Below are 15,381 nucleotides of genomic sequence, written 5' to 3'. Positions count from 1 at the left end.
GGATTTGGGGGGAAAACGGGGGGATTTGGGGCATTTTGGGGGGATTTGGGGGATTTTGGGGGGATTTGGGGCATTTTGGGGGGATTTGGGGGATTTTGGGGGGATTTGGGGGATTTTGGGGGGATTTGGGGGATTTTGGGGGGATTTTGGGGCATTTTGGGGGGATTTGGGGCATTTTGGGGGGGATTTGGGGCATTTTGGGGGGATTTTGGGGCATTTTGGGGGGATTTCGGGCATTTTGGGGGGATTTTGGGGCATTTTGGGGGGATTTGGGGGATTCGGGGGGGATTTGGGGCATTTTGGAGGGATTTGGGGCATTTTGGGGGGATTTGGGGCATTTTAGGGGGATTTGGGGCATTTTGGGGGATTTGGGGCATTTTGGGGGGATTTGGGGCATTTTGGGGGGATTTGGGGCATTTTGGGGGGATTTGGGGCATTTTGGGGGGGATTTGGGGCATTTTGGGGGGATTTGGGGCATTTTGGGGGGATTTGGGGGATTTTGGGGGGGATTTGGAGCATTTTGGGGGATTTGGGGGATTTTGGGGGGATTTTGGGGCATTTTGGGGGGGATTTTGGGGTATTTTGGGGGGATTTGGGGCATTTTGGGGGGATTTGGGGGATTTTGGGGGGATTTGGGGCATTTTGGGGGGATTTTGGGGCATTTTGGGGGGATTTGGGGCATTTTGGGGGGATTTGGGGCATTTTGGGGGGATTTTGGGGCATTTTGGGGGGATTTGGGGGATTTTGGGGGGATTTGGGGCATTTTGGGGGGATTTTGGGGCATTTTGGGGGGATTTGGGGCATTTTGGGGGGATTTTGGGGCATTTTGGGGGGATTTGGGGGATTCGGGGGGGATTTGGAGCATTTTGGGGGGATTTTGGGGATTTTGGGGGGGATTTGGGGCATTTTGGGGGGATTTGGGGCATTTTGGGGGGGATTTGGGGGGATTTTGGGGGGATTTGGGGCATTTTGGGGGGATTTGGGGCATTTTGGGGGGGATTTGGGGGATTTGGGGGGGATTTGGGGCATTTGGGGGGGATTTTGGGGCATTTTGGGGGGATTTGGGGCATTTTGGAGGGATTTGGGGTATTTTGGGGGGATTTGGGGCATTTTGGGGGGATTTGGGGCATTTGGGGGGGATTTTGGGGCATTTTGGGGGGATTTGGGGCATTTTGGAGGGAATTTGGGGGGATTTGGGGACAATTTGGTGTCCTTTTGGGGGGATTTGGGGCATTTTGGGGGATTTTGAGCTTTTTTGGGAGGGGATTTGGGGTCTTTTGAGGGTTTTAAGTATCTTTTGGGGGGACTTGGGGTCATTTAGGGTGGATTTTGGGGCTATTTTGGGTGGATTTGGGGCCATTTAAGACTAAGACTATTTCGGGCGGATTTTGGGCGGTTTTGGGGCCATTTTGGGCGGTTTTGGGGCCATTTCGGGTGGTTTTGGGGCTATTTGGGGCAGATTTGGGGCCATTTGGGGTTATTTTGGGGCCATTCGATGCGATTTGGGGCCATTTGGGGTGGATTGGGGCCATTTGGGGTGGCCTGGGGTGGATTTAAGGTGCTTTTGGGGCCATTTGGGGCAATTTAGGGTGGATTTGGGGCCATTTGGGGTTATTTTGGGGCCATTTACCACAATTTGGGGTGGATTTGGGGCCATTTTGGGGTGGTTTGGGGTGGGTTTGGGGCCATTTAGGGTGGATTTGGGGACTTTTGGGACCATTTGGGGTGGTTTTGGGGCCTTTTTGGGTGGATTTAGGGTGCTTTTGGGGTCTTTTGGGGTACTTTTGGGGCCTTTTGGGGCACTTTTGGGGCCTTTTGGGGCCATTTTGGGTGGATTTGGGGCCGTTCGGGGTGGATTTGGGGCCATTTGGGGTTATTTTGGGTGGATTTAGGGCAATTTGGGGTTATTTTGGGGTCATTCGGGGCGGATTTGGGGCCATTGGGGCGGATTTGGGGCCATTGGGGCGGATTTGGGGCGGTTTTGGGTGGTTTTGGGGCGGTTTTGGGTGGATTTGGGGCCATTTAGGGTGGTTTTGGGGCAGTTTTGGGGTTGTTTGGGGTGGATTTGGGGCCATTTGGGGTTATTTTGGGTGGATTTAGGGCAATTTGGGGTTATTTTGGGGCCATTCGGGGCGGATTTGGGGCCGTTCGCCGCCTTTTAGGGCCCCGGAGGGGCCTTTTGGGGCCGCCTGAGCCCGTTTTGGGGCCGCCTGAGCCCGTTTTGGGGCCGTTTCCCCCCTTTTTAGGGCAAGGTGCGGGGCAAGCGGCTGCGGGGCCTTTTGGGGTCGCTGCCCCCGTCCCTTTTGGGGCCGCTGGGGGGGTCCCCGGCCCTTTTGGGGTCGCTGCGGCTCGGGGCCAACCCGGGGCGGGCGCTGCTGGGCCGCGTCCTCTTCAGCCTCACCCCCGAGGAGCGCGTCCCCTTGTGAGTTTTTGGGGCCGTTTGTGGGGTTTTTGGGGTTTCGGGGGGGGTTGGGGAGGGGTTATGGGGTTTGGGGGGGTCGGGGGGTTGGGGTTTGGGGGGGGTTTGGGGGGCTTCGCGTGGGTGATCCTATAAGCATCCCTGTGGCCCTATAAGCGTCCGTATGGCCCTATAAGCATCCCCAGGACCCCATAAGTGCCCCCACGACCCTATAATGCCCGAATGTCCCCCAAAATGTCCCTATAAGCGGCCCCACGACCCCATAAGGCCCCAAATGTCCCCATAAACGACCCCATAAGTGTCCCTATGACCCTATAATGCCCAAATGTCCCCCAAAATGACCCCATAACTGACCCCATGACCCTATAAGTGTCCCCACGACCCCGTAAGTCCCCAAATGTCCCCATAAAAGACCCCATAAGCGCCCTCCTGCCCCTATAAGCGCCCCATCCCCTTCCCACCCCTCCTTTTCCCCCCCAAACTGGGCCCTACTGCTCCGTAGGGGCCTGTACTGGTCCTTACTGGTCCGTACTGGCCCTTACTGGTTTGTACTGGCCCTTAGTGGTTTGTACTGGTCCTTACTGGTTTGTACCGGTCCTTACTGGTCCGTCCTGGCCCTTACTGGTCCGTCCTGGCCCTTACTGGTCCGTCCTGGCCCTTACTGGTCCGTACTGGCCCCTACTGGTCCGTACTGGCCCTTACTGGTCTGTACTGCCCCTTACTGGTCTGTACTGCCCCTTACTGGTCTGTACTGGCCCTTACTGGTTTGTACTGGGCCTTACTGGCGCAGCCCCTTAGTGGTCCGTCCTGCCCCTTACTGGTTCATACTGGCCCCTACTGGTTCGTACTGGCCCTTACTGGTTTGTACCGGTCCTTACTGGTCCGTCCTGGCCCTTACTGGTCCGTCCTGGCCCTTACTGGTCCGTCCTGGCCCTTACTGGTCTGTACTGGCCCTTACTGGTCCGTCCTGGCCCTTACTGGTCTGTACTGCCCCTTACTGGTCTGTACTGCCCCTTACTGGTCTGTACTGGCCCTTACTGGTTTGTACTGGGCCTTACTGGCGCAGCCCCTTAGTGGTCCGTCCTGCCCCTTACTGGTTCATACTGGCCCCTACTGGTTCATACTGGCCCTTAGTGGTCTGTACTGGTCCCTAGTGGTCTGTACTGGCCCTTACTGGTTTGTACTGGTCCTTACTGGCGCAGCCCCTTAGTGGTCCGTACTGCCCCTTACTGGTCCATACTGGCCCCTACTGGTTCATACTGGCCCTTAGTGGTCTGTACTGCCCCTTAGTGGTCTGTACTGGCCCTTACTGGTCTGTACTGGCCCTTACTGGTTTGTACTGGTCCTTACTGGCGCAGCCCCCTACTGGTCCGTACTGGCCCCTACTGGTCCGTACTGGCCCCTACTGGTTCATACTGCCCCTTAGTGGTCTGTACTGGTCCCTAGTAGTTTGTACTGGTCCCTAGTGGTCTGTACTGGTCCCTAGTGGTCCGTACTGGCCCTTACTGGTTTGTACTGGTTTGTACTGGCGCAGCACGCTGGGGGTGGCGGACGGGGCGGGGGCGGTGGCGGCCGTGAGCGTGTTCAACGCGGCGCCGAGCTGGGGGGTGCTGGTGGGGGACGCCCTGGGGCTGCCCGAGCCCCGCCTGCGCCAGCACCTGGTGCAGCACCAGGGCAAGGTACTGGGGGCACTGGGGGGCACTGGGGGGCACTGGGAGGGGCTGGGGGGGGCTGGGAGGGGGCTGGGAGGGGATTGGGGGGGGTTGGGGGGGGATTTGGGGGGCTTTGGGGTACTGGGAGGGGACTGGGAGATACTGGGAGGGACTGGGAGGAGACTGGGATATACTGGGAGGGGACTGGGAGGCACTGGGAGGGGGTTATGGGGGGGTTTGGGGGGCTTTACGGGGGGGTTGGGGGGTTTCGGGGCACTGGGAGGGGACTGGGGGATACTGGGATATACTGGGAGGACACTGGGATATACTGGGAGGGACTGGGAGGGTCTGGGAAAGGGTTTGGGGGCACTGGAGGGGTACTGGGAGATACTGGGAGGGACTGGGGGGGTACTGGGGGTCTACTGGGAGGAGACTGGGGTATACTGGGATATACTGGGAGAGGACTGGGAGGCACTGGAAGGGACTGGGAGGGGGTAGTGGGGGACTGGAGGGGGGTGAGAAGGGACTCGGAGGGGGGTTGGGGGCACTGGAGGGGAACTGGGCTATACTGGGAGGGTACTGGGAGGGACTGGGAGGGGGTTCTAGGGCACTGGGAGGGGACTGGGATGTACTGGGAAGGACTGGGAGGGGGAACTGGGAGCACTGGGAGGGACTGGGAAGGCAGTGGGAGGGGGTTGTGGGGCACTGGGGGGGGACTGGGAAGGGGTTTGGGGGCAGTGGGCCATAGTGGGAGGGAACTGGGATATACTGGGAGGCACTGGGAGGCACTGGGATGGACTGGGAGGGAACTGGGATGGACTGGGAGGGGACTGGGAGGCACTGGGACGTACTGGGAGGGAACTGGGATGGACTGGGAAGAACTGGGAGGGACTGGGAGGGGGGGGTTAAGGGACACTGGGAGGGACTGGGAGGGGGTTTGGGGGCGGGACTGGGCCGTACTGGGCGGACACTGGGATATACTGGGAGGGTGAGACCCACCCCCTGGGTGGGCCCCTCCTGGTCTATACCAGTTGCTACCAGTCTATACCAGTTTATACCGGTCCGTACTGGTCTGTACTGGTGCATACTGGTTTATACTGGTCTATACTGGTCTATACTGGTTTATACTGGTGTATACTGGTTTATACTGGCGCAGACCTTCTCCTTCCTGGGCATCCGCGTGGCGACGCCGCTGGCGCTGGTGGTGAACGGGCGCCGCCCCCCCCCCTCGGCCGCGGCCCCCCCCCGCCTGCAGTGCTCCTCCCCCCCCGAGCCCCGCCCCTCCCCCGCCAATTAACGGCCCCTGCTAATTGCGGCCCGGCCTCGGACGTCTCCTTAATGGGGGGGGGGCGGGGCCTGGGGTTGGAGGTGGGGGGGGAGGGGGGTGTGGGCGCCGCCATTTTGTACGGAGAGGGGGGGCCGTGGGGGCGGCCATGTTGGGTGTGGCGGTGTCCTGGGGGGGCGGCCATCTTGGGTGGGTTTAGACCTTCCCCCCCCACGGAGGCAGCCATGTTGGGTGGGGCACGTCCTACATGGGGGCGGCCATCTTGGGTGGGGCACGTCCTAGATGGGGGCGGCCATCTTGGGGGCGGTACGGACTCCAGACTGTGGGGGCGGCCATGTTGGGTGTGGTTGGACTCCGCCCCCCATGGGGACGGCCATCTTGGGTGGGGCAGGTCCTACATGGGGGCGGCCATCTTGGGTGGGGCAGGTCCTACATGGGGGCGGCCATCTTGGGTGGGGCCGGCTCGCGTGAAGACGGCCATGTTGGGCGGGGCACATCGGATGAGGGCGGCCATGTTGGGTGTGGCAAGAGCTTCACCCTCCCCCTCCCCATGGAGGCGGCCATGTTGGGTGTGGCGGTGACCCCACCCCCATCGAAGTAGCCACGTTGGGTGGGGCTCAGTCACGTGAGGGGCGCCATCTTGGGTGTGGCAATTTCACATGAGGACGGCCATGTTGGGTGTGGTGGTACCTCCACCCCCCCCCCATATCAAGGCAGCCATCTTGGGGTGGGTGGGGCTAACCCTCATGGGCGTGGCCATTTTGGGTGGGGCATGTCCTATGGAGGCCGCCATGTTGGGTGTGGCAGAAATCCCACCCTATGAAGGCAGCCATGTTGGGTGTGGCGAACCCCCGCCCCCCGAGGGCAGCCATCCTGAGTGGGTGTGTCCCCTCCCATGGAGGCAGCCATGTTGGGTGTGGCACAGTCACATGAAGGCAGCCATATTGGGTGTGGCAGTAACCCCACCCTATCAAGGCAGCCATGTTGGGTGGGGCAAACCCCTTGGAGATCGCCATCTTGTGTGGGCGTGTCCCCATGGAGGCCGCCATCTTGGGCGTGGCACAGTCACATGAAGGCAGCCATGTTGGGCGTGGCAATCACCACGGAGACCGCCATCTTGGGTGCGGCCACCTCACACGAAGGCGGCCATGCTGGGTGTGACAAGCCCCGTGGGTGCCGCCATCTTGGGTGGGCATGTCCCCCTGGGGGCGGCCATCTTGGATGGGCGTGTCCCCAATGGAAGCGGCCATCTTGGGGGATGTGTGCCAATGGCGGCCGCCATCTTGGGTGTGGCACAGTCACACGAAGTCGGCCATGTTGGGTGTGGCAAACCCCACGGGGGCAGCCATCTTGGATGGGCGTGCCCCCATGGGGGCGGCCATCTTGGGCGTGGCCCGTCCCCCCCCCCCTCCCCCCGGGGGCGGCCATCTTGGCGGAGGCAGCCTCTCTAAAAACCATCCGTCCTTTAATCGTTAAGTCGTTAACGAGGTATCAAAATTAACAGGAGGGGGAGGGGGCGGGGCGAGGGGGGGGCGGGGCCAATTACAGGGGGCGGGGCCGAGCCGAACTAGGGGCGGGGGAGGGGCGGGGTCACAACACCACGAACAGGGGGGGGGAGGGGGGGGGGGGGGGAGGGGAGGGGGGCTCCCAGCCTTCACCGTTCCCGCGTTAAGGTTTTTTTTTGGGGCGAAAAGCGGCGTTTTTAGGAGTCGTCCTCGCCGTTGGCGCTGTCCCGGTCGTCCTCGCCCTCCTCGGCCTCCTTCTCGTCGCCTTTGATGGATTCCAGCTGCGGGGGGCGGGGGGAAGAGGCCCAAATTTTGAGGGGGAGGACGGGATTTCGAGCGGGATTTTGGGTAGAAAAAAGGGGGATTTGGGTGAAAACGGGGTGGGTTCGGGGCTTCGCACCTGGTCGTCGCCCCGCTCCTCGGCGTCGTCGTCATCCAGGAGGTCGCCCTCCTCCGCCGAGTCGTCGGCCCCGGCCTCGGGCTTGGCGCCGGCCTCCTCCTTCTTGGCCGAGCCCCCGCCCTGCTCCTCCTCCGCCTTGTCGCCCTTCTGCTCTGCGGGGGGGGGGGGGGAGGCGTTTTGGGGTGAATTCCGGCGGAATCGGGGGCGGGGGGGGCGAGGGGGGAGGGGGAGGGGGAGGTTTTGGGGGGGATGAGGGGGAAACGGGGAGCGCGGCGGAGTAACGGGGGGGGGGGGGGGAAGGACAGGGGGCGGCCGAAATAATGGGGGTTTTGGGGAAAAATAAGCGGGAATGAGCAAAATAATGGGATTTTGGGGGAAAATTTGGCAGGAACGACCAAAATAATGGGGTTTGGGGGAAAAATGAGCAGGGATGACCAAAATAATGGGATTTTGGGGGAAAAATAAGCAGGAATGACCAAAAATAATGGGGTTTTTGGGGAAAAATTTGGCAGGAATGACCAAAAATACTGGGATTTGGGGGGAAAAAATGAAGCGGGAATGACCAAAATATTGGGATTTTTGGGGAAAAATTAATTGGGGATGACCAAAATAATGGGATTTTGGGGGAAAAATGAAGTGGGGATGACCAAAATAATGGGATTTTGGGGGAAAAATGAAGTGGGGATGACCAAAATAATGGGATTTTTGGGGAAAAATTAATTGGGGATGACCAAAATAATGGGATTTTGGGGGAAAAATAAGCAGGAATGACCAAAATAATGGGATTTTGGGGGAAAAATAAGCAGGGATGACCAAAATAATGGGATTTTGGGGGAAAAATAAGCAGGGATGACCAAAATAATGGGATTTTGGGGGAAAAATAAGCAGGAATGACCAAAATAATGGGATTTTGGGGGAAAATTTGGCAGGAACGACCAAAATAATGGGATTTGGGGGGAAAAATAAGCAGGAATGACCAAAATAATGGGATTTTGGGGGAAAATTTGGCAGGAATGACGAAAATAATGGGATTTGGGGGAAAAATTTGCCAGGAATGACCAAAATAATGGGATTTTTGGGGAAAAATTTGGCAGGAACAACCAAAATAATGGGGTTTGGGGGAAAAATAAGCAGGAATGACCAAAATAATGGGATTTTGGGGGAAAATTTGGCAGGAATGACCAAAAATACTGGGATTTTGGGGGAAAAAATGAAGCGGGAATGACCAAAATAATGGGATTTTTGGGGAAAAATTAATTGGGGATGACCAAAATAATGGGATTTTGGGGGAAAAATAAGCAGGAATGACCAAAAATAATGGGATTTTGGGGAAAAAATTAAGCAGGAATGACCAAAATAATGGGATTTTGGGGGGGAAATTCAGCAATAAATGAGGGGAGTAACCAAAATAATGGGATTTTGGGGAAAAATTTGGCAGGGATGACCAAAATAATGGGATTTTGGGGGAAAAAATAAGCGGGAACGACCAAAATAATGGGATTTTTAAGGGGAAATGGGGCCGGGGCCCCCCCGGGGGGCGTTTTGGGGCGAAAAGGGGGCGTTTTGGGGCCTTACTCTGCTCCTTCTCGATCTTCTCGAGGCTCTCGAGCAGCGCGTCCACCTTCTGCTTGATCTGGCTCAGCTCCTTCTTGATGGCCTGCAGGTCGTCGCCTTTCACTGCGGGGGGGGGGGGGAGCGCTCGTTAGGCTAATTAGGCTCGTTAGGCTAATTAGGCTCGTTAGGCGGCTCATCAGGCTCGCGCGCTAACGAGGGGGGCCCCCCTATGCTAATGAGGGGGCGACGATCGCCTTCGCCTGCTGGCGCCGGGAGGGTGATCAGCGTTATGAGGGCGTTAATTACCGCCGTCGAGCTGTTAATTAGCCTCGCGGGCTAATTAGGGGGGTTCCTCCTACCCTTGTACGCTAACGAGGGAGCGATGATTAGCACTGTATGCTAATTAGGTGATTTAAATTAGCGTTATGTGCTAACGAGCGGCGTTAATCCCCACTGCCTGATAACAAAGGGCTGCTAATCCGCTTATATGCTAATTAGGGGATAACAATTGCCATTATATGCTTAATTGATTACCACCGCGTGCTAATTACCCTTTGTATGCTAATTAGGGGCTGCCAATCACCCCATATGCTAATAAGGCAATGATAATTACCATTACGTGCTAATGAGGGGATATTAATTACAATTTCATGACAGGGTATTAATTACCCTATTCTTAATGATAGGGTATTAATTACCATTCCATGCTAATGAGGGGCTGCTGATTACCTTTTGTATGTTAATTAGGGTCTGTTAACCGCCCTCATATACCAATAAGGCAACGATAATCACCATTACATGCTAATGAGGAGTGTTAAATAGCATTTCATGCCAATGAAGGTCTGCTAATTAGGCTTGACCGCTAATGAGGGGTGCTAATTACCGTCTCATGCTAACGAGGGCCTGCTAATCACCCTTTGTATGTTAATTAGGGGCTGGTAACCAGCTTAATATGCTAATAAGGCAATGATAGTTACCATTTTGTGCTAATGATGGGCTATTAATTACCATTTTGTGCTAATATGGGGCTGCTAATTAGGCGTGAATGCTAATGAGGGGCGCTAATTACCGTCTCATGCTAACGAGGGCCTGCTAATCACCCTTTGTATGTTAATTAGGGGCTGGTAACCAGCTTAATCTGCTAATAAGGCAATGATAGTTACCATTACATGCTAATGAGGGCTATTAATCACGAGTTCATGCTAATAAGGAGTGGTAATTACCATTTCACACTAATGAGGGGCTGCTAATTACCCTCTGCGTGTCAGTTAGGGTCTGCTAACCACCCTCATATAGCAATAGGGCAACCATAATTACTATGTCATGCTAATGAGGGGCTGCTAACTACCCTTTGTATGATAATTAGGCGCTAATTACCCTTTGAATGTTAATTAGGGACTGCTACTTACCCTTTGTATGTTAATTAGGGGCTGGTAACCAGCTTAATATCCTAATAAAGCGATGACAGTTACCATTACGTGCTAATGATGGGCTATTAATTACCATTTCGTGCTAACGAGGGGCTGCTAATTAGGCGTGAATGCTAATGAGGGGCGCTAATTACCGTCTCATGCTAACGAGGGGCTGCTAATCACCCTTTGTATGTTAATTAGGGGCTGGTAACCAGCTTAATATGCTAGTAACGCGATGAGAGTTACCGTTACGTGCTAATGATGGGCTATTAATTACCATTTCGTGCTAACGAGGGGCTGCTAATTAGGCGTGAATGCTAATGAGGGGCGCTAATTACCGTTTCATGCTAACGAGGGGCTGCTAATCACCCTTTGTATGTTAATTAGGGGCTGGTAACCAGCTTAATCTGCTAGTAACGCGATGAGAGTTACCGTTACGTGCTAATGATGGGCTATTAATTACCATTTCGTGCTAACGAGGGGCCGCTAATTAGGCGTGAATGCTAATGAGGGGCGCTAATTACCGTCTCACGCTAACGAGGGGCTGCTAATTAGGTTCGAACGCTAACCAGGGGGTGACTTTTAGAGCGGGGGGGGGTCCTCGGAGGAGGGCCGGGAGCGGCGCTCCCGCTCCGTCAGCTAGCCAATTAGCGGCGCTAATTAAGCGGGGGGGGCCGAGCGGATTTTGGGGTGAATTCCGGGGAAAACGGGGCGCGCACATTTGCCGGATTTGGAGGAGGAGCCGCGCTGGCCGCTCTTGGAGTTGAAGCCGCTCTTGCCGCGCCGCGAGGTGTTGCCGGAGACCCGCTGCCGCTTGGAGGGCACCACGGCGCGCGCGATGGGCGGCGGCGGCGGCACGCGCGCCGGGTAGCTGTACATCCTGGTTTTGGGGCGAAAAAGGGCGATTTTGGTTAAAAAGGGCGGTTAAGGAGCGCTCGGGGAAGGAGGGAGGGGGGGTAACGGGGTGCGGGGCGGGGGGCGGGGAGGGGGGAAGGAGGGGGGCTTGGGGGGGAATAAGGAGAAACGAGTGAAATAAGGGGATTTTTTGGGGGGAATTCAGCAGGAAATGAGAAAGTTGATCAAAATAATGGGATTTTTGGGGGAAAAATGACCAGGAATGATCAAAATAACGGGGCTTTTTGGGGAAAAAATAAGGAGGGATGATGCAAATAACGGGATTCTGGGGGGGGAATTGAGGAATACGTGTAAAGGAAAGAACAGGGTTTTGGGGAAAAAGTAAGCAGAAATGAGCAAAATAAGGGGATTTTGGGGGAAAATAAGCGGAAATGAGCAAAATAAGGGGATTTTGGGGGAAAAATAAGCGGAAATGAGCAAAATAAGGGGATTTTGGGGGAAAATAAGCGGGAATGAGCAAAATAAGGGGATTTTGGGGGAAAATAAGCGGAAATGAGCAAAATAAGGGGATTTTGGGGGAAAATAAGCGGGAATGAGCAAAATAAGGGGATTTTGGGGGAAATAAGCGGAAATGAGCAAAATAAGGGGATTTTGGGGGAAATAAGCGGAAATGAGCAAAATAAGGGGATTTTGGGGGAAATAAGCGGAAATGAGCAAAATAAGGGGATTTTGGGGGAAATAAGCGGAAATGAGCAAAATAAGGGGATTTTTTGGGGAAATGAGGCAATAAATGAGAAAGAAGATAAAAATAATGGGATTTTGGGGGAAAATTAAGCAGAAATGACCAAAATAATGGGATTTTTGGGGAAAATTAACAAGAAATGACCAAAATAATGGGATTTTGGGGAAAAATTAAACAGGAATGACCAAAATAATGGGATTTTGGGGAAAAAATAAGTAGGAATGGTCAAAATAATGGCGTTTTGGGGGAAAATTAAGCAGTAACGACCAAAACGAGGGGATTTTGGGGGAAAAAATAAGCAGGAATGACCAAAATAATGGGATTTTTGGGGAAAATTAACGAGAAACGACCAAAATAATCGGATTTTTTTTGGAAATTCAGCAATAAATGAGGAAGGTGATAAAAATAATGGGATTTTGGGGGAAAATTGGGCAGGAATGATCAAAATACTGGGATTTTGGAGAAAAAAAATAAGCAGGGATGACCAAAATAATGGGGTTTTGGGGAAAAATAAGCGGAAATGACCAAAATAATGGGATTTTTTTGGGGAAAAGAGTGGCTCGAGGAACCAACGGGGCGTTTTTTGCTCCAAAAACCCCTAAAACGGCTATTTTGGGGGATTTGGGGCATTACCTGTCGTAATAATCCCGCTGGAAGTCGTAATCCAAGTCGAAGGAGGACCTGCAAAAAAACAGTTATTTTTTTCTTTCGGGGGGCGTTTTTGGGGGGATTTTTCTGGTTTTTCGGGGGAATTTTTTTGGGGGGGCGGGGGAGGGGATGGGGGGGGCGTTTTGGGGGAAAAAAGAGTAAAAAAAAGGGGGGGCCCGACCTGACGAGGGGGGCCGGAGAAGGTGGGGCTGCTACTGACCCGTACATCTCCGCCGCCGAGCGCTTGACGCCCGCCTTGCCGCGGTTCACCTTGGGCTCGGCCGCCAGGTTGATGTCTGGGGGGGGGGGGGGGCATTACCCCCGCCCAGTGCCCCCCCGGCCCCTCCCAGTGCCTCCCAGTGCCCTCCCAGTATAACCCAGTCCCTCCCAGTATAACCCAGTCCCCTCCCAGCCCCTCCCAGTATATCCCACTCCCCTCCAACTCCCTCCCAGTGCCTCCCAGTCCCTCCCAGTATAACCCAGTCCCCCCAAATCCCCTCCCAGTGCCTCCCAGTTCCCTCCCAGTATAACCCAGTCCCCTCCCAGTCCCCCCCAATCCCCTCCCAGTCCCCTCCCAGTATAACCCAGTCCCCTCCCAGTATAACCCAGTCCCCTCCCAGTCCCCTCCCAGTATAACCCAGTCCCCTCCCAGTCCCCTCCCAGTCCAACCCAGTCCCTCCCAGTATAACCCAGTCCCCTCCCAGTGCCTCCCAGTGCCCTCCCAGTCTATCCCAGTCCCCTCCCAGCCCCCCGCAATCTGCTCCCAGTCCCCTCCCAGTGCCTCCCAGTGCCCTCCCAGTCCCCTCCCAGTCCCTCCCAGCCCCCCGCAATCTGCTCCCAGTCCCCTCCCAGTGCCTCCCAGTGCCCTCCCAGTGCCTCCCAGTGCCCTCCCAGTGCCTCCCAGTGCCCTCCCAGTGCCTCCCAGTGCCCTCCTAGTGTCCCCCAGTCCCCTCCCAGTGCCTCCCAGTTCCCTCCCAGTATAACCCAGTCCCCTCCCAGTGCCTCCCAGTGCCCTCCCAGTATAACCCAGTCCCCTCCCAGTGCCTCCCAGTGCCCTCCCAGTATAACCCAGTCCCCTCCCAGTCCCCCCAAGTCCCCTCCCAGTCCCCTCCCAGTCCCCTCCCAGTCCCTCCCAGCCCCCCGCAATCTGCTCCCAGTCCCCTCCCAGTGCCTCCCAGTGCCCTCCCAGTGCCTCCCAGTGCCCTCCCAGTGCCTCCCAGTACCCTCCTAGTGTCCCCCAGTCCCCTCCCAGTCCCCTCCCAGTGCCTCCCAGTGCCTCCCAGTCCCTCCCAGTATATCCCACTCCCCTCCAACTCCCTCCCAGTGCCTCCCAGTCCCTCCCAGCCCCCCCCAGTCCCCCGCAATCCGCTCCCAGTCCCCTCCCAGTGCCCTCCTAGTGTCCCCCAGTCCCCTCCCAGTATAACCCAGTGCCTCCCAGTCCCTCCCAGTATAACCCAGTCCCCCCCAGTGCCTCCCAGTGCCTCCCAGTGCCTCCCAACCCCCCCAGTCCCCTCCCAGCCCCTCCCAGTCTATCCCAGTGCCCTCCCAGTACCCTCCCAGTCTATCCCAGTGCCCCCCAGTCTATCCCAGTCCCCTCCCAGTTTATCCCAGTCCCCTCCCAGTCCCTCCTAGTCCCCTCCCAGTCTATCCCAGTGCCTCCCAGTCCCTCCCAGTCTATCCCAGTGCCTCCCAGTCCCCTCCCAATGTCCCCCAGTCCCCTCCCAGTATAACCCAGTTCCCTCCCAGTCTATCCCAGTCCCCTCCCAGCCCCTCCCAGTATTACCCAGTCCCCTCCCAGTCCCTCCCAGTATATCCCAGTCCCCTCCCACTATATCCCACTCCCCCCCAACGCCTCCCAGTGTATCCCAGTGCCTCCCAGCCCCCCCCAGTCCCCCGCAATCCACTCCCAGTGCCCTCCCAGTGCCTCCCAGTGCCCTCCCAGTGCCCTCCTAGTGTCCCCCAGTCCCCTCCCAGTATAACCCAGTGCCTCCCAGTCCCTCCCAGTATACCCCAGTCCCCTCCCAGTCCCCTCCCAGTATACCCCAGTCCCCTCCCAGTATACCCGTCCTCTCCCAGTATACCCCAGTGCCTCCATGTGCCCCCATTACCCCCTCCCAGCCCCTCCCAGTGCCCTCCCAGTCTATCCCAGTCCCCTCCAACTCCCTCCCAGTGCCTCCCAGTCTATCCCCGTCCCCTCCCAGTCCCCCCCAGTTCCCCTCCCAGTCCCTCCCAGTCCCCTCCCAGTGTATCCCAGTGCCTCCCAGTCCCCTCCCAGTGCCTCCCAGTCCCCTCCCAGTGCCTCCCAGTCCCCTCCCAGTATAACCCAGTCCCTTCCCAGCCCCTCCCAGTCCCTCCCAGTGCCTCCCAGCCCCCCCCAGCACCCCCCCCAGCACCTGCCCGGCGATCATGCGGCCGTCCTCCCCTCCCAGTCCCCTCCCAGTATCCCCCAGTCACCCCAAACCCCCTCCCAGTGCCTCCCAGTGTATCCCAGTGCCTCCCAGTATAACCCAGTCCCCTCCCAGTATAACCCCGTCCCCCCAAACCCCCTCCCAGTGCCTCCCAGTGTATCCCAGTGCCTCCCAGTCCACTCCCAGCCCCCCCAGTCCCCCCCAGTCCCCTCCCAGCCCCCCCCCAGCGCTCACCCAGCACCTGCCCGGCGATCATGCGGCCGTCCTCGCCGGCGACGGCGGCGCGGGCGTTGCGCTCGGCGACGAACTGGACGAAGGCGAAGCCCTTGTGCACGGAGCAGCCGACGATCTTGCCGTACTTGGCGAAGATGGCCTCCACGTCGCTCTTCTTCACCACCAGCGTGTTCAGGTTCCCAATGAACACCCGCGAGTTGAGCGAGCGCGGGTCCGTCTTGTTCGTCACGTTGCTCGCCATCGCCTGCAGGAAACGGGGGGGGGGAC

The 15,381-nt window shown here is 57.0% G+C and overlaps 1 protein-coding gene and 1 long non-coding RNA gene across 3 annotated transcripts; one reads left to right on the top strand and one right to left on the bottom strand.

Moving 5' to 3' along the window:
• The first annotated feature begins 2,119 nt into the window (after positions 1–2,119).
• Positions 2,120–5,386, top strand: LOC310892095. The gene is made up of 3 exons (XR_014577869.1): positions 2,120–2,422; positions 3,954–4,098; positions 5,228–5,386. It is a non-coding gene; the product is annotated as an uncharacterized lncRNA (long non-coding RNA).
• Positions 5,387–6,802: 1,416 nt separating this feature from the next.
• Positions 6,803–15,373, bottom strand: LOC310892094 (heterogeneous nuclear ribonucleoproteins C1/C2-like). 2 transcript variants are annotated; one of them, XM_083854266.1, is made up of 7 exons: positions 15,115–15,373; positions 12,654–12,768; positions 12,458–12,505; positions 10,947–11,107; positions 8,837–8,938; positions 7,262–7,413; positions 6,803–7,142 (listed from the first exon to the last, which is right to left on the bottom strand). In XM_083854266.1, the coding sequence occupies exons 1-7, from the start codon at positions 15,353–15,355 to the stop codon at positions 7,059–7,061; spliced, it is 903 nt and encodes a 300-aa protein (XP_083710392.1). In that variant the 5' UTR covers positions 15,356–15,373; the 3' UTR covers positions 6,803–7,058. The 2 variants fall into 2 exon arrangements, with proteins under 2 accessions (XP_083710392.1, XP_083710393.1); XM_083854267.1 differs by having other exon boundaries at positions 12,693–12,768.
• Positions 15,374–15,381: the final 8 nt, after the last annotated feature.

The sequence above is a fragment of the Anser anser genome, assembly GCF_964211835.1.
Source record: "Anser anser genome assembly, contig: HAP1_SCAFFOLD_778, whole genome shotgun sequence".
NCBI lineage: Eukaryota > Metazoa > Chordata > Aves > Anseriformes > Anatidae > Anser > Anser anser.
This window is presented reverse-complemented; position numbering and strand designations above follow the sequence as displayed.